Here is a 19,533-nt window from a genome sequence, read left to right on the forward strand (position 1 = left end):
AGGACAGAACTGAGGCTGACATACAGTGTCTTTTAAAAAACTAGCCTGAAACATGTATTGGGTTTGTGTGCAAAGTTTTGGTAGTGGGGAAGGCTACAGGGGTGGCTTCTGTGAGAAGCTTTTGCCATATCCAGTGGTGCCAACACTAGCTGGCTCCAAGGTGGATCTGCTGCTGACCAAGGCTAAGCCTGTCAGTTACAGCAAAGTGCCTTTATGATGACAGACTTCGCAAGGCTCAGGGGAAAGCTGCACAAGAACACTAGAGAGAGCAATGAGAATATGTGAGAGGAGAAGCTTTGCAGACAAAAAAGTCAGTGCAGGAGGAGGGCAAGGAGGTGCTCCAGGCCCCAGAACAGAGATTTCCTGCAGCCCATGGTGAGGCAGCTGTGCCCGTACAGACCATGGAGGTCCAGAGCAGAGTACAGCTCTCCCTGCAGCCCTGGAGGAATCCACGTCACAGCAGGCGGATGCCTGAAGAAGGTGATGAACCCCTGGAAGCCATGCTGGAGTAGGCTGCTGGCAGGGACCTGTGCTTCCATGGAGAGTGGAGCCCATGTGGGAGCAGGTTTGTTGGCAGGACTTGTAAGCCCGCAGAGAACCCACTGCTGCAGTCTGCTCCTGAAGAACTGCACTCTGTGGGAAGGACCCACGCTGGAGCAGCTCATGAAGCGCTGCTGCAGCTGCAGCCTGTGGGAAGGACTCACTTTACAGAAGTTCATGGAGGACTGTCTCCCATGGGAGGGAACCCACGTTGGAGCAGGGGAAGAGTGTGGAGTCCTCTGAGGAGATTGGAGTGGCAGAGACAAGAGCGATGAACGGAACACAGCCGCCATTCCCATTCCCCCGTGTTGGTGGGGAGAGGAGAGAGAGAATTTAGGAGTTAAGTCCAGAGAAGAAGGGAGGGGTTGGGAAGAAGGTGCTTTTAAAATTTGACTTTATTTTCTCATTATCCTACTCTCATTTGATTGGTAATAATTCAAACTAATTTCCCCAAGCTAAGTCCGTTTTGTCCATGATGGTAACTGGTGAGGGGTCTCTCCTTGTCCTTATCTCAACCCATGAGTCTTTCCTTATTTTTTCTTTCTCCAGCCCAGCTGAAGTGGGGAGTAGTAGAGCAGTTTTTGTGGGTACCTGACATCTAGGCAAAGCTAACCTACTACAATACACCAGATAAGGGAAAGCAACTGTGGGAAATATAAGGTAGTACGGAACAGATTATCACAGAATTGACTCAAAAATATGATATTAAAAGCAATGTTTTGAAGACAACTGACAGAAACCAGATTGCACCCGTCAAAGCTGAAAAGCAAGACTTAAAATAATTTTTAAGGTTTTGTGCAATTACACAATTCTCTCTATATATATACTTCAGAGTGGCTGAAACTTCCTTACAGCAAATACTGTTTCCTCCAACACTAAGGTCTAGGCAGGCAGTTTCTCCCCTTGGATCCCACTACTACATTCTGTTTTGTTCTATTTCTATCTAAACTCCCCGTTCCAATTTACTTTTTTCATATATTTTTCATTTGTTTCCTTGCTTTTTTCTTTTGCTTTTGCTTTTTCTTTTTTCTTCCTCTTTTGTTTACACAGTCTTCTCCCATGGTTTTAGTTTGTACTCCTGTCCTTCACTCTCAGTTTGTTGCCACTTTCTACCCAAAAGCTCTACAGTAACATGTTTCCCCATCACTTTCCTCCAGTCTTTCAAAGTACTGACATTTTTCTGTCTGAATCTCTGCATCTCTTAATGTCACCTTCCTCTGTTTGGACTAGACTAAGTTACCTTTTCTTAGAGTCTTTTCCACAAACTCATATCAAAGCTCTATCTCAAAAAATTCAAGAAATACTACTTTAACTTACAGAAATCTGACCCAGCCTTATCTATCAATTTCACTGGCACAATCTTCTCCCTTAGGATACTTCATCCTTTATTTTGTAACAAAAATATCTCTCTATAGATTGCTATGACTTCATAATCTTCATTACCATAATCTTTTCCTCTATACACACTTATTTTCAAATTTCTATTTAGGCTTTCCATTTGCTGCCTTATCCAGTCTTATCGTATTATTATATTTCTTTCCTTTTCTGAGGTTCAAATTTTCCCTGGATTTGTCTTCTTTCATTTCTGCTGTCTACTCCCATTAGAGACTGCTTTTCTTTGCTGGTCAATCATATTTAAATAGTCTTTAAAATACTTGTGTAGGAGTGTCCCTGTATTTAAGTTATCTGTTGTTTTCACCTTTACATTGGCAACCTCTTCTTTGGGTATCAGTGGTTTCCACCTCTGCTTTCAATCCTCACATATATTGTTTGCTCTAACAAATGTAATTTGTACAGTCTATATTGCAAGGCCATCAAGACAAAGATTTTGTTCTCTTGCTCTGTTAGATGAGAACACAAGGAGAGCAAGACCATCTACAGTATTACATAAAGAACAGTAGTAAAAATGACATTGAGTTAACCTAATGCAGGAAGTGAATACTCCTTGGTGTGTTGTACATTGAGCCTGTAACCAGACTTTCAGCGCTGAGAATTTGCTGACTAGCAAGAGGGGATCTTTTGCTGTACAGCAGCCAAAATTAATAGACAAACATCCAAATAAAACTACTGGTTTTAATCTACTTTAAGGCAACAAAGTGTACCATAAAATGTATTCAGTAGATGAATAATTTAGCAACACTTAAAAGGAATACAGTGGTCACCCAATACAGGAGTGTAATCAACACTTAGTTTCCCATGGTTTAAGAAGTATATCCTGAACTCACAGACACATGAATTCCCTTCTGAGCAGAAAAAAAATGAACATGTATGCCTAAGGGAAGCTAAGATGAGTTCAAACTTGATTATCAAGCTTTGTGTGGCTGTTTTGCTTTGTTTTAGGCAAAACATGCTTAGAATACACTTTATGCAACAGATTTTTATTGGCAGGGTGTACTTTAAATTAAGTAATTACACAGGCACTCAACTTTTCATTAATTCAGGTTTCTCTGTGAAACCTTCAGTGTCACATCAACACTCTTTATTCTGTAAATAATTGTGATAACACATACACTGAATTCAGATTAATTCTATCTTTAAAGTTTAGTCCCCTTCCCTTGATCTGGTTTTGGTCATAGGAGCATGAGGTTTCCAGAACTGACATAACGGTTTGAAATTAGAATCCACATTTCCACATTTCCAAAAACTGTAGAGATATTAATTAATTTAGAAGCATAGCTCATTTGCATTGTTCAATGTTGCTTTAATATAAAAAATATATAATTCCCCTCTCGATGTGACAGTTTAATGTTCTTACAAAAGGCTTTTTTTTTTAAATGTTGCATGGATCTGTCCCTAGCTGAAAATAAAAAATGAGTACGAGCAGTATCAGATTTCTGTCTTGAGGTATTTTTTTGGGGGTGGATTTAATTTTAGATGCATTTTTCTCATTGTATACATCCTAATACCAGCACAATTTTATGATTAATTTATTTTGTATTGTTTGGGTAGGAAGGACCTGCTGATCACTAAAAATGAGCATATAAAGAATATCAAGAGAATTTCTGAGATTTTTAAGGTAGGGAAGAACAATGAGATTTTAATAGAAAGGTGCTTTCATAAAAACAAAACAAAACAAAACAGTGGTAAGTAACAGAAGAGATGCCGTAAATAAAGATATCCATGAAAACCAGGATCCAGAAATACTTACAATACGAACAAGCCAAGCCAAGGTAGACGTAGATGTAGAGTAGTGGGTGTTATAATGATAAGGTGGAGTCTGATCATCTTCCCATGTCTCATACCGTTCTGCATAGAAGACAGCTCTTTTTGGGTTCAAAGCACCAATAGGCTGCAAAGAAATAAGAGGTCAAATATATTATCAGCTGAAGGGCAGCATGTCTGATATGGCATAAGTTAATTCTGCATTAAGATTCACTGCACAGGAGACTCTGCAACCAAACACATTCCATGCTGTAGTAACCCCTGAGATTGCTGTAAGCTTAGAGTTTATTTTCAAAGGCTTTGTGTACTATAAGTCTTATGAGTTTCCTTATTTTAAGTGACAAATATAAGTGATCCACATCTGCAAACTTTCAAGACCTTCTTGAAGTGTAAGTTGTTTCCCAATTAGTTCAGTAACATTCTTCTGGAAATAGACTTCTAAAACTGCATTTAAAATGCATTGAGGCCAAACTAATATTTCTGTTGCTGTCATTCACCATAATCACACAGCTAATGAAAACTGACTTTTGCTCGCACAGGATACTTTGTAATGCACAGTTCATGATGAAAAGATTTCACGCGGAACTGCTGATGGTGTCTGTGATCCTAAGCAGAAATACTTTAAAACCATGCATAGTCCTCAGGACTGGGTGTACTTTCTGACTGAACAAAGCCACGTTTTACTGAACAAAGCAAACAAGCTTTGTACTTGAAAAGAATAGAATGCAGAAATTATTCACAAATTCAAAGTCCATTCTGGGCAAATTTAAAGGACAATCTATATGAATTAGGTGAAAAACAAAAGATGTAAGGCAGTAGTACAGACTATTGGTTTTGATGTGGCTACTTGAGGAATACAAGCTTTTTATGATTTTTCAACCCACTTTATCTCAGAAGCTTTTACAAAAAGTATTTGTTACTGTGTGATGCAAAAGGTACTTGGATAACGAAAATACAGATTTTAGCTTTTATAGTAGAATTAACCAAATAACCAGAGTTTAATCCTTAGAGAGCACACTTCCACACCAAATAATTATTTAAACTTACTGTAGTTTGAAATTATTACTCAATTTGCATTAATCAACGTTTCATTAGAATTTATATTATTAAGGGCATTAATATATATATATATATATATATATATATAGGCAAGGGCTTTCACCAAATGCTAACAGTATTTTCCCATTCTATTGCACTGCAAAATTTTTCTACTGAATTAAAATCCAAAGTAATTTGGAAAGGAAATACCAGAACAAGATCAAATCTCTGTGTTTCACTACAGTAGATATGTAACTAAAAAAATTAAAGCTGCAAGTATTTTATTCTTTCAGCATTGCTATGTTTTTTGAGATGGCTGCTTAAAAGGCTGACATAGAGCATGATATTTTCTGATTTAGATCTTGTTTTAAAATAGCAGTCTTTGGTGAAACTTTACATTTTAAAACATTACGATTTCAGTATTTTTTACATTAAGAACTCAGGATGCTTAATACTTTGCTGTGTCGTGGAGATGTTAATAGTTTTCTCATATGTGTAAAATGATTGAGTAATCCCAAAGGATTGGTGTTATCTGGTGCAGACTGCGCTGAAAGACCTCACAACACATTCTTGAAAGAGAAGTATGAGCCATTCCCTAACACTTTCCAGGCTCGTTTCCCAAATACTGGCAATAGGAAAAAATAAATATTTGCATTTTTGTTATACTTGGTTTTGTTACACATCCTGCCAGTGTCAGGAAACATATTGGCAGAATTATAGCCTTTAAATTATCTTCATATAAAAAATGGTTGTTCAACAGCTTCCTTGAAAGAGACATTCCTTTCCCATTAGACTGACAAACTGTGCAGATATATGTCCACTTTGCTAAATTATATCAGGCCTTGGATTGCTTTGGGGACTGGATGGAACCTGCTGACACCTCCCTCATTAAGGTAGTATGCATTCACTTCTCTGGCAGAAAAAATTCCACTCCCAACTGCACATTTCAAGAGCTAAAGCAATAATTCACACTGTAGACTATTAAAACTAAATGTTCACCCCCTCTGAGAAGGGAACACAAAATAGCAGACAAATTGGTGAGATTGTATTTGGTAATGGAGAAACACCCTGAGAATATCTCTTCCCTTCACTACAAAGGTACATCTTATCCTACGCTGCAGTGAATTCTGAGAAGAATGGAAGACAGAGACGTCATCTGTCATCATATCATTGTACATATAGGTTTGTAGGCACAGTGGAGAATGAATATGATGATTAGCACAAGATTGAAAATATAGAAAACTCCTGGCCTTTCCAAACACAGTTGATGCTGATTAGAAGTCTTTCATCAAATAAGGGATGTGTTTTCATTATTCACTGTAAATTGACTATAGTAACAAGGCCTGTGAGGTATAACTGATGCTCAAAATAATTATGAGGTATTTTATTTTATACACTAGCAAAATATTAATGGTGGTTTAATCAGTACCTTTAAATAACTTTTTAATATTGTTATATTTAATAAAAATGTTATTTCTCTCAAAAATTTGACAAAAATTTTTAAAGTCATATAAAACACTAATGCAAACATATCATCATGTTTTCTAGGTTGTTCAACGAGAGGTGCTACTTCAATTTAAAAGATAAAAGGTATAATGATGTAAGATCATGCATTCCCATTTTCATATCAAAATGCCTGTACAAGTACTTAAAATAATCTACCTTCAGAACATATACAACATATAATTGTACTAAATGATAAACCTGAAAATCTGTATTCTGGATTCACACAATATTCTTTTCAGAGTCATTACCTTTTTTTTCCCCCTTTCAATTACTTTAGGATTTATTTGAAGAAAAATCCTGAAATGCACAAAACATCATCTGAATAAAATGGAGTCTTTAAGTGAAATACCAACGAGAGTAATTTCTGCTCTTGCATGACACTGCAATTTTCATGGGAAAATCTCCGGGAAGAATCGTTTTTGGGGTCCTTTCCTGAGAGAGAGGGAGGAAGAGCTTTTCTTCAGCTATAAAGTCTCCCCTCAACCTCTCAGGACAGATCCTGGATTGGATGAGCTAGTGATCTGTCTGATAGCCTGGGATTCAGGAGACATGGGTTAATTTCTCTCATTCCACAAACCTTTATAGTGTCCATGAGGAGACTGCTTAGGTATGTCTATAGTTTGCAGTAGGAAGGTGATCTGGAAGTCCCCGAGCTGCTCTAGAGGGGGTAGTGTGCAAACATGGCCCTGTTTATGTGGGGATAACAACTGGGATCCCAGAAGCGGCACAAGTGTCTCAGTGCAGCACTGCCTGGGGAGGAGAGCTGGGAGCTGCCCGTGCTTACACAACTCTGCAGCTTCTATTTCAGCCTTACATAAGTTATCTCTGGCCTGCAGTAAAGAAATACAAGAAACATCTGATCTCCCTGCTCTGTGCAGTCATGGAGACACTGATGTGAACAACCTCTCTGCACATTAATGTAAAGGACATCTCTCCAGATTCAGGAAACCATGCGCATTGAAAGTGCTAATGGAAAGTGCTCAAATTTCTCTTCTTTTTTTTTCTTGCTGTGGTGTTGTTGTTGTTGTTGTTGTGCAATTTTAAAACTTGTTGATTAACCCCAAATAGAACAGCTTTTGTATACCAAAAGTCCAGGCACTTTCTGAAAGCAAAAACCACTCCATAAATAAAATAGCAGGGAGTAAATTCTGCAAGGTCTGCCCCTGGCTTCTTTAGTGTTATTTTAACATCCATGTGGTAAAGTACTGTTAACCAGGGTAATGGTATGAGTTCGTCCTTCAGTAAAGACAAAGTTATTTCTGCAAACACCTTACATCTCAGTTGGATAAACTAGCAGCTAGCCCAATTTTACTCTGATGAGGCACGGGTCCTATTAAATGACAAGTTCTGCACTAATGGTAGTCTCTCACGTTTCTTGTGAACTGTGTAGGATATATGGAGTTTTGGTCACTTTTCATAGCCTTACTATGCCATTCTCAGCCCAGAAGGTCAACTACCTCAGTTTTAATCTAATATCATGGCTATAAAATGAAGTTACATTTTATTTATGGATCAATCCCTGTAACTTTACGTAATGGAAGAAAATAATATTATTTCCATTTGACTGAGATTCTGTTGGTGTGTGCACTGATTAAAATGACTTGCCCAAACAATACAAAGGCAAACCTCAATCTATACACTGTCTCAGTCCATATCTTAACCTCAAGACAAATACAGAAACTGAATTTGAGTAAAATAAATTGTTCTGAACACTATTTAAAACGTTCTTTCATAATATTTTATAAAATGCTTTTTCCAAACACACTATTTGTTTTTTTATTGCAAAACTCTCTCTGTAAGGACTCCTATTAAATAGAATTAACTTCCCACATAATGTTTTCATAAGATATTCTTTACTCCAAACAAAGAGAACAAGTCACTGTAGACAATGCCTATTCAGTCACTTCACTTTTGATGTACTAAAACTTGCTGCTTCAGTTTATTTTATATTTCTTTCTTCCATTTAAAAATAAGGCAAGCATTTACTGTAATATTAAAAACACACTACTACATCTTACTTTTTTTACCTGGCTAATCTCTTTAGATATCTGGCCTTTGAACAAGTCAAAATATATTGTCAATACATCTCATATCTAGTGTTTACATCCAGTGGACTTGTTATGCTAGCTCATGTAATATCTACTTGAACTATAGAATAATATCTACAGAACTATATTCCCACATGAGAGCAGAACAGAATGTAGCATCCCATTTATCTAGCCACTGAAATATTCTGCTTAACTTGACTCTAATTCATGCAACAGCTACCTTATCTGTTGGGTTTTCTTGTTTGTTTTGGTTTGGGTTTTTTGGTTGGTTGGGGTTTTTTTGGGGGTTTTTTGGGGGTTTTGTTTTGTTTTGTTTTGTTTTTTGACAGTTTTTTTGTGTTGTACTGCACAAAGTTGTAGCCTGGTACAAAGGTATATGGAACCTGGCTTTATTTGGCTCCAACTGAAAACTGACTGAGCTTTTCCTGACTGCTTGCTTTTTTATTAAAAAACACCCACTGAACAACAACCTATAAATAGCTGTCTTAGGATGATATTTTAAACTTAAAAATAAATTGCAATTGCATCCAAATTAGTAAACAGATTTTTCTTCAGCATCCTAATATGAAAAGCAGATATCAACAATATCAAATATAAGAGCATTCACAGATTCATAGTACTAGAGCTTCACTCAGTAAATGAACTGTTTATTTAAGAAAAACACACATTTAATAGTGTGGCTTTAATTGTGTGTAGTCTTTCTGCTGATACAAAAGTTGCATATGATAAAGAGAGAAGTTTAATTTTACAGAAAATTATTTCATTTTTCCAATTAAGGGCTCTTAAAAGCCCATAAACTCCATTCTACAGCATATACATTTTTAGAAGTATTAAGTGTGGTTGCCTTGAAATATTCACACTTGGATGTGTTCATTTGCATTATTACATTTAGAAGCCTTGGGGCTTTATCACTTCCTTTTCTTGAAATGGCACAGTAATAAGGAAAAGTGGTTATTCCTATCACCACCCATCAGTCAAACACCTTCTATATTAACAAAACATAATTTTTTCCACTCAATGAATGGGTGTGTGATGTTTCATACACATGTCAATATTAGTATTACTTTGCCTGGTGAAGAATCATTTTATTTAACAGGATGTATAACTGGAAATAAATGAGGAGAAATTCCCGTTTACACTTTAATGAGCAGGGACAATGCAGCATGTCAAAACCATGCATTCACTATAATTTAGAAGTAAAATTCATACAATTTTATACAAACAAAATACCACATTTTAAGTGACTTGAACCTCACAAAAAAATCACTGCATAGTAAGAGCTCTGTACATCTTTCCTGGACTAATGTTTAATATCCTAAGTATTCTTCTAAAGGAAATCTCAACAAAGAAGAAAATAAGCAGATCACCTGATGGTTTGATAGTGAAAAGATAATCTATGTATCTATGACAGCCTCTTTCATTAGCTTTTGATCCTGTCAAACAATAAATATAACCTTTAACCTTGTATATGTAATGAATAAAACTTGAACCTACACTGTCTAATCAAATGAGAGGTCCAATATATCCCATTCCCACAGCACATTCCATGCCCATGAACCCTGGTTTTAAATCTAAAACTATATATAAAAGTAAAAAAAACCAAAAAGCTTTCAGAACAGAAATGCCAAACACCTAAAAGAAAAAGGACAGAAGAATTTTCAGACTAATATTTAAACATAATTGTTCTGAGAGAACAAGTAACATCTGGATGTAAAAATACCACAATAAGGAGTAGCACATAAAGCCAGAATGAAATGCAATGGAAGGAAAGAACAAGCTACATGTTCAAGATGGCCTTGCACAAATGTAAATATTTAAGTTTGGAATAATTGCAAAAGTGCATGTTTTACTCCATTACTGACATCCTAAGCAAGACAAACACCTCTAATTTCATCTCCAAAAACATATGAATTGCTTTTGATATGGATGTTCTCTTAGGAGTTGTGATATCACAAAGGTGATGTATCATATTTTATACAGAAAGCCTGGAAGCCAAAATTTTAAAATTTGAAAAATTGTGTAGTCAATTATCAGAACTGACACTAGAGTATTGTATGAACTTCAAGCAAGAATACACAAAATATTTTTAAAAAGCTAGAATTAGCACCTATGTTTAACTACAAAAACTATTTTAAAACAAGAAAACAAATCATGGTAGGTGACTTCTCTTTTAATTTCATTGGTTTTTTGGGCTTTTACCATATATGCAATAGTGTTAAAATTCTAAATAATTTCAAAAGATTGTTCGAGGATTATTAATTGCTAAATAGCAAGGACAGAGGTTTTGTGAAACTAAGAAGGGCAAAATTTACAGAGAGACAGAAGGTCAGGAACTGACAAAGGAGATTTTATCCATCAACAGTTTAGCTGGAGGTTCTGATCTGCCATCAAATCTGCAGGAACATGTCTCCATTGCAGGGCAAAATCTGACAGAAGGAAGTCGCTCCTCATGGAAAGGATACTGAGTGGGCCTGCCTCAGAGGTCTCACTGAATCTTGATAGCAAAACCTCCTTCAATATTAACAATAAATTTCTAACTCCTGCTTTTAAGCACCAGGCTACCCACGATTCACCTCCATGAGAAAAAAAAGAAGGAACTCACAGATACAAGACAATATTGAAAATGAAAACAGAATTGAGAAGGTAATACCTCAGAGACATTTGAATTTTTAAGATTTTTACTGATAATGCAAAAATTGAAACAGGATGCAAGTAATGCTGAAAAGCCCAAGTCAGGCATTCCATACTAAACAGCCACTGCATTTTAAAATAAATCATTAACTGATTTTTCCTTCTAAAAGCATGGTTAAATGAAATCTATCAGATTTTTTCATAATGAATACTGCAAAAAATTGACAATTACAACCCTTTTATGCTGAGGTATTCCACAACACTTTACAGATTTCACCTGTGTTTTCTCATACATCCATGGGATAAATGGAGCCTAGATATTGCCAGAAAGGAAAGGTCATTTTCCTTGACTAGTTCTGTGTAGGCTTTTCAGTGGTCAAAACCTTAGCTGTTCCAGAGGAAACCACCAATAGCTTTTGGTAAGTTTTCAAATTGGCAAGAAAAGGTGCACATTGCATGAATTCATGATGAAAAATAAATAGTCATGGACTTGATTTTACATTTCCTTTTGAGAACACTAATAACAGTACAGTGATACTTAATAAGCTATACATGCACTAATTCCATAATGAGTCTTTACTAACTCATGAGGAAAACACATCTATTCAGCTATCACACTACTTCCTGTAGCAATTACATATTTTAGTAGATTGCTGTAAAAGTTTGGATTGAACCAAACTAAATACCTAGTGAAGGACTCATGAGACACTGTCTAACCCTGTTGCACTTCACCACATGCAGTGCTATTAATATGTCCAGAAAGTGAGTTTGAGAGATTTTGAAAAGTGTAAGCACCTTAATGAAAGGTTTATCTTTCTGAACAACTCTAAACCAGCACTACTTTTATACATGCTAGGGAACAAGCCAGTGTAAATTGATCACAGGTCTTTTTTTAAGTCATGTCTGTGGATCTTTGATTGTTCTTGGCACAGATTTCAATGGTGTTACAGAACTGAAAAACACATTTGTGAAACATACCTATAATACTGTGAAAGGTCAGAAGTTTTACATAACCTAACGGAAGTATCAAGCACTTTATTTCCTTTTGAGGTATACTGTGAATGTACTGTAAATTCTGGGTTTATTTGCTTATTTATTTTTTTATTTGTCTAAGAAAAAAAAAGGAGTGTAAGCTTAGGTGTCTCTATCCACTATTATGAATTCAAGTCCTACTCAAATTATTTTGGATGTCTTACAAAAGCAGGCTTCCAGGAATGGTTACAACACATCTGGAGGTACTGCAAGCACACTCTTTCCAGCAGAGATGAAACTGTCAAATATCCAGGGCAGGATGTCTCCATTGCTCCCCAGGATGTGTGCTTGCAGGGAGAGGAGGAAAGAAATCCAGACTTAAAGCATAAACCCCAGAAACACTCATGTCTGCCCAGCAGCAGAAGGGAATGCAGGGTCTGCAGCACAGGACTGCAGAACAGGCCTTGGGGGTCATTTTCTCCTCTCCAGCCTTGCTCCTAAAGGCAATGAGTGACAGCTTCCTGTGGTTTTGAGCCTCACTCAATTTGTACAAGCAACTTCCCCCTCTTGGCTGAGGAGCTGTGGTAAGGATGCAAGAAAGCTGACACACCAGACAACAGAAACCTCACACTGAGGATGTTGCAGGGCTCTGCACTATCTTGCCACCTTCACTGGCAAGAGAGTGCATACATTTTCTTAGCTGATAGCAACAAGGAATGATATTTCCCACAGCTCAGTTTTGACACCTCTTATTTTTTTTTTCGTCTTTATTTTAGCTGGCCAAAAGTAGGGCCTCTCCATATGCTATGCTTGGCCAGGACAGACCTTCTCTGCAGTCTGTTAACACAACCAGAGTACCAGAGCTGGGTATTGATGACAATGTGGTGCCATTAGAGAAAAAAAAAAAAAAAACACTAGGAATTTCTTTTATTGTAAAGCACTAAGTGCTCAAATCAGCTTGGACAGAAAAAAACCCAACAAATAACAATAAGGATCAGATATTCCAGGATCTAAAATACAAAATACCCCTTTACTAGCTATTAAATCAAAAAAAGATGCTGATATTATATTACTATTCTAGTCACTGCAAAATAAAGTGAAGTATTAGTCTGAGCTTTTTATTTCCAAAGAATCAGATTTTATAAACTAAGAGGCATAATGAGTGAGATCAAGTGGTCTGATGCACTCCTGTTCTATAAGTCAGAAGGTACAGAGGAATTGCAGATTTGGAACCAGATAAGTCAGGGACATGGAAGCAGCATAATATAGAGATTCAGTATAAAATAGCTCTAAAATAGAAACATCTATTTCAGACTTTTATGAGTTTAAGATAAAGACCTTGCTTGACGAGACTATAAATATAAAACAAAATGCCTTTCTAAAAGGGCTGACTTACTGTTCTTTAACAAGAATGAAACATACCTTTGAAAGATCTCTGAAGTTGCCTGGAAGGGTCAGGTCTAACTCTTCAGACTCATAGTTTGTTAAAACCCACGGAAATACAGGGTATTGGTTCAGATCATTGTACGTTCGTCCTATTGAAAAAGAAAGTTTTAAGAATTAGGAAATAATGCCCACTTATCCAGCTAGGAAAAAATGTAGTGGTTACATTTGTTGCATCACAGGTTCCCAGTTCCCATCACTTTGACAGAAACAGGTATACATCTTCTAGACAAAAGCAGCCATTTGGGTGCACTTATCTTGAACCAGAAGTTAACACACAAACTGAAATAATTTAAACAGCACAGTATCTTTTAAGATCAACTAAAATGCGCCATATGCCAATAAACATTTTCCTTTTTATTTCCATTAAGACATTTTTATGTCATGAATGCAGAAATTCAAAAGAACTAGACTGTTACGTTCCTAGCAACTTCATGAAGTCATAGCTCATAGCTGGCAAAGATAAAATGAGACTCCAAACAACAAGGGGGTAAATTTGAGGTTTGCAAATCTATCCTAGATAGTCCATGTTAATCCATCATTCCCTATGGTTCTTCACTGAAGAAATGGTGAGATTCCATGGCAACTGTGGAATCGAAGTGATCAAAGTCATGTTTGCTGTAACATTATTTTTTAATCACTTTGAAAATTAAAAACAGTTCTCTCATGTAAAAGACAGAGCTGAGTACCCCAGGCCACTCTCTTCAATCATGAAAGAAAGACTGCTGTCATCCCAGCAGCTCAAATGTGCAAAAACCATCTATAGATACCATTTCAAAAGAACAATCTTCAACTACAATGAACTAAAAATTATGAATTTATCACAAAGAAAAGTGTGTATGGGAAAGGCTGTTATTTTTGTATTCTCTGGTATTTAGTAGAATCTAACATTTCAGTGATAAGACAAATGAAATTTCTTAGTACAGAACTGTCCATCCTGTTGCTATAGTGAGAAGCACATGATATGCAACATGAGTCTTAAAAAACAAAATCAGATCATAAATATATGTGTGTGTGTATTTATATAATATAATTAGCAGACTGAAATAATCCAGGTTAACAATTCCCAGTCCTGCAGCAGATTTACAGCCCTGTCTCACTAACTGCTTCCTTCCAGATTCTGGACAGATTCCTGGGGTACAAAACCCAGCACAGGAAAACACAGGCTTCCTTGTTCTGAGTAGCAGTTGCAATTCTCCACAAAAAATCAGTTCTGCCTTAATGAAATGTGAAACTTTCACTGCTCTACATGCAGCTTATTTTTTCAACAGAAGTTGATGAACAAAATGTGTGTTTTTATTTTGTACATAGTTTCACTGAATACAGGAGAAGTGCATATTCTTAACAATTGTGCGTTTTCATTTTTACACTCTGAAAACATAGATGTTCACAATTAAGGTGCAAATATAACTTCATCAAATAAGCAATTACAGCACTGTGTGCTGCATACACAAATAAAGATGGATAGAAACAAAACCACTTCTTTAATATCAACAGTGAATGAACAAATGAACTAATGAATGAATGCAAAACAACTCTTGGACAGAACAAGAATGTGTCAAACAACTGCATCAAGAAATATACCAGAATTTATCCTTGTAAGGGAGGAAAAAGAAAGGTATGCTCTGCTAGAATATTTATTCTTTTAGACTTTTGGAAGAGGCCTCTATATTTTTTGAAGGAAGACAAATTTGCCTCATTGTCTACATCCTTCAAATCAGAATATTATTTTCTTCTTTGGCAAGGGTTTAATTTTATATGACTTGTAAAGTTTCTTGAGATTATCAAATTTAGGGTCCTTTAAAATAAGACCTCTATAAAACTACCACTTCATACAATAAATTATTTTCTCACCATCAGAATCTTTAATTAAGTTAATAGAAGAGCATGCAAAAGCTTTCACAATAGAAAGACATTTGTGTTTATGCAGAGAGCAGACTAAAAGAACTTTGAGATCCAGGAAGAGAATGACTGAGAGGACTGTAGTCTATTACAAAGCATAAGCAAAAATGAAGATTCAAAATTTGTATGGAAAAGAGCTCACAGTAATAAACATCTTCAACTGTAATAATTTTATGGAAGTATATAAAAAGCTAGAACATTCTTTTGCAAAATTTTGAAAGGAAATGGAGAGTCATACAAAATTATGTTTTATGTTGAAATTGAGATTTTTTTCATATTGTGATTTCATTTAATTTTGATACTTATTCATTTCATATCAATTCAATTTCAATAGTCAGTCAACAAGATTCTGACTGTTTGTTCCCATTCCATATGGGAAAGTCATAATTGTGTGAATAAGGCAAGGAAAAAGCAATCCTGAGCCTTGCTGGCTCTTTTGCTTACTTATAGTATAGAGGGGTTACTTGTAGCATAGACAATTGAAGAAATTTTCATGTGACATTAGCTCCATGTCAGAACACTGCAGTAACTCCTCTGTGCAGTTTTTTACCCCACAGTGAGAAATAATTTGAAGCAGCTTCTCTCTCAGCTTAGGTAGGATAAGTTGCAAATAATAAAGCCTTCAAGATTATGTATTTGGCAAATATAAGTCTTGTGAAAAAACCTAACATATTCTCTTCTCTCCCACTTCAATTTTTTTTTCTCTCCTACTTCAATTTTTATAAAACATGTTTTATTTATGAACATAATAACTATTAAGAATAGCTCTTAATTTGTTCAATAAAAAATTTAGTGATGTATTTTTTTCAACTCAACAATTTCCTCCTTAATATCAACAAATAAAACTAACTCCAGAAGATGAACCTAATTTAAATTGTGAAAGGATACCAAACCTACAAGGTAAGACCACACATCTGTACTTATCTGAGCAGAGGACAGCGGTCTAGGCCTATAATGGGATTACAAATCCCTAATTCTAAACATGCATAAATATTAGTGGCTTCACTTTATTAGAAATGCTGTCTTGATCTGTTCTGGCTTCACAATTAATTATTTTCAGAGTAAAGTCAGCAGATAAATATACTTAGCCATCTCATCAATTGTCTGGTGCTTCCAACAAGAATTATTTGGCCCTTTCTTTAGCTAAATAAATATAGAACATAAACCTGTATGACTATTGGTAGTCCCTATACCTTTTCAGAGCCTTCAGATTTCCCCTCAAGTAGGTTTACAGAGATTAATATTAAAGGCTGAATATTAAATATCGCAAGCCCTGTGACACTAATCTACTTGAACAATAAAAATGAGGAATAGTAAATGAGATCTCAGAAATGCTGGATATGTTTCTTCATTAAAAAAAAAAAAAAACTTTTTAATTAAACCATCCAATTTAATGTTTTTATATGGCACTTTAGTTTCTAAGGTAAAGTGAGCTAGAGACAGCTGACAAAGAAATTATAACTGCAATTCCTTGGTGAAAATGTTAATGACAGCAAAATATTGTTTAATTAGATGATTGCAGCATCTGGATTAACACTCTTTAAGAGCGATGTTCCTGTGCTTGTCTGCTTCTTCACACTTTACAGACATTTTGTCATCTCTAGGTCATTAGGAAAGAATTTTTAATGATTTTTCTAGAAGTAAGTAGTTCAAGTTACATCTAATTAGATGACAATAATAAGCCCAACACATGCAGTAGCTAAATATATACATAATTAACCAGTGAGGGCTTGTACATTACAGAGTAAAAAAGTGGAAAATGCTAAACAGGCAAAAAAAAAAAAAAAAATGTGAAGGGGAAGAAGTTCATCTGAATTTATTACCTAAATGAGGATGTCATTTTTTTCCACAAACCTTTAAAATAATCCCTTTCCACTAGAAGAAATTACTCACAAAAATTATGGATGCAATTATTCTTCATTTCTATTAAAAGCAGTGGCATGTGGGATTTAAAAGAATTAAAATTCCAATAAATACAAATGCAAGCACACATTTAATGTACTGCAATTTGAAATCAAACAGCAGAAATTAGTTAAGTACCGAGAAATAGGTTTGAAATCTAGGCTTCTATCTAAAACAGTGAGCACTGCAATGATATGAAAAAAACAACTTGTTTTTATCACTCCTCTTGATACCTTTTGCCGCAGTGGGATTACTTTTAAGCACTCTTTTTAATAATCTTTTAATTGAGAATAGTAAGAATTACTTGTTTCCTATATCACACAGAGGGTTCAGTTGACATATATGCTGGTCCCATGCAGAAAGGACAATTAGCATAATCACAGCAAAAACAAAAGGATCCCTGAGAATGAAGCAGGTAGAGGGAGGAGGGGTGAGGTGACCAGGAAGACTTATGTCTACACAGCCAGGACAAAAACCAGGGCCATGGAGAGTATAACACTGAGACTGATTGATAAGTAGCAGAGTGCAGGGTTTACCTTTGGGAGGAAAGCCCAGAACTGTAAACATGATGAAATATGCTCGAGCCAGAAAAGAGGGCAAGAAAGAGGTGAAGAGCTTGGAAACAGAAGAGGGAGGTGAGAAAATAGCTGACTAGAGGGCCAGAGAAACAGGTTGAAACAAGGCTTTAGAGAGTTTTGAAGATGGAGAGAGATTTCGAACTGAAATTGCAATGAGACATCAGGCCAATGCAAGTGCCTGCAATCACACATAGGATTGGATATTGATATTGAAAATTATCTAGAAAGAGAGATCTTTGGGAGCTGAAGTAGAAAGTTATTAAGCATATGTGATCTGTGAGCACAGATCACAGCAGAAACAATTAATCTAAACATGAAGCATGGCAATGTTTATAGGGGGATAATAGGATGATGTAAGAATTAAAGAAAATGCCATGGAATGATGGATATTTTTCAGGAGGATGATTCAAATATTAAGGCCCTACAGAACAGCCAGGGGCCATGCTTCTCAGGACAGACATACCAGCAAACCAGGGAGAGATTTAAGATGCGATTAGTTTATTTATTTCAGCAGTTCTGTTGTACAGAGACAAACCAGTCTGTGTAATTAACAGTATTAATAAACAGGTAAGGACTTCTTGTGGGAAAGGACCCAGCTGCGTGATGTCACAATGAGAGAAATAAGCTGGTGTCAGAACCCTCACTTCTGAACGTCACTCTTCCAAGGCTACTGCTTCGTGTGTAATTTCAGAGGAGGATAACAAAGAAACATAAGAGATTTCTTACTCTTTTGTAAAGGGTTAGAGACTAATTAAGCACCACTGGAAGAAAAAAAAAGGAAGCTACAAAGAATGGGCAAAAGATGTGCTAAACCACTTTGTTAGTGGACCTCTATTTGGATGAGAAGAAAAAACAGTGAAGTGACCTTACTTATCATCCACTTACCAGCAGATAATCCACAATTCTTAAGTGTCAAACCTCCATGTTTCTGACTAAGCTACAGCTCAGATTTTTCTGAATAAGCCAATAGGAGCTTAATGGCAACATGAATAAAAAAAAGAGGATAGATATATTTCTTAATAGCTGAAAACAATAATACCATTAGAGAATAAGATGCTGCTTAAATAAACAGTTATATACTAAAACTAGGTCATTGCTGCTACACTAACAATTACTGGCAGAGAAGTTGTAACTTATAAGGAGATATTTCTTATGGAATCTCATTATAAAAGAGTATAATTAGGACTGTAATTGGAAATTGGATTTCCAAGAAGAAAGAAAAGAAAATACATCTTTACTTAGGAAAGGAGGTCACAAGTATATTCAGTACTCTATTTTTGTGTACAAAATAGAAAATCCTGTATTTTCTTCTGACTGCTGAGGGTCCTGTCCACAGTACATATAAGATTTTGTGTCTGTTTAATACAGCTGTACTTGGGCAATTATCAAAACCAGAGCAACAAGTAGTAGAGGTTCTTTGCTTCCAGTATTGTATTTCTGGTACAGTTATTAACTTTGTTAGTGCTTCGTCAGAAAACACCTATCTGTTGTGAGGGAAATATTTTTGAGTAACACCTTTCAAAAAGATTTACAGAAATGCAGGCACAGCTGTAAAAGCAGTGGTGTCACTCAGGCTGCCTCACAGTTCTCGATCCTGAGGTTTTTCAGATTTCAGATTCTGGTGGTACAAGGCCATGCAATGGTGGAGTCAGGATCAGCTTGGGGACGTGAGAATTTCTAGACTTTCTAACATATATTTCTTTTTTGAAGCTTTGTCCCCCGTGACCAAACTTCGAGCTCATGTGCACTCTATTGTGCGTGGGTTTCTGCCTTGCCAGGAACTTTATGAGGAGATTCTTAGCAAATACCCC

The 19,533-nt window shown here is 35.9% G+C and overlaps 1 protein-coding gene across 2 annotated transcripts in view; it reads right to left on the bottom strand.

Moving 5' to 3' along the window:
- The window catches only part of NBEA (neurobeachin), a 451,755-nt gene that overhangs the window by 70,078 nt on the left and 362,144 nt on the right, over positions 1-19,533 (bottom strand). For both annotated transcript variants that reach the window (XM_041416040.1, XM_041416039.1), the window contains exons 46-47: positions 13,320-13,432; positions 3,689-3,829 (exon numbers count right to left, since the gene is read on the bottom strand). In XM_041416040.1, coding sequence (XP_041271974.1) covers positions 3,689-3,829; positions 13,320-13,432 — 254 coding nt within the window. The remainder of the gene's footprint in view (positions 1-3,688; positions 3,830-13,319; positions 13,433-19,533) is intronic.

Source organism: Onychostruthus taczanowskii, unplaced genomic scaffold (assembly GCF_017590055.1).
Source record: "Onychostruthus taczanowskii isolate IOZ18803 unplaced genomic scaffold, ASM1759005v1 scaffold50, whole genome shotgun sequence".
Lineage (NCBI taxonomy): Eukaryota > Metazoa > Chordata > Aves > Passeriformes > Passeridae > Onychostruthus > Onychostruthus taczanowskii.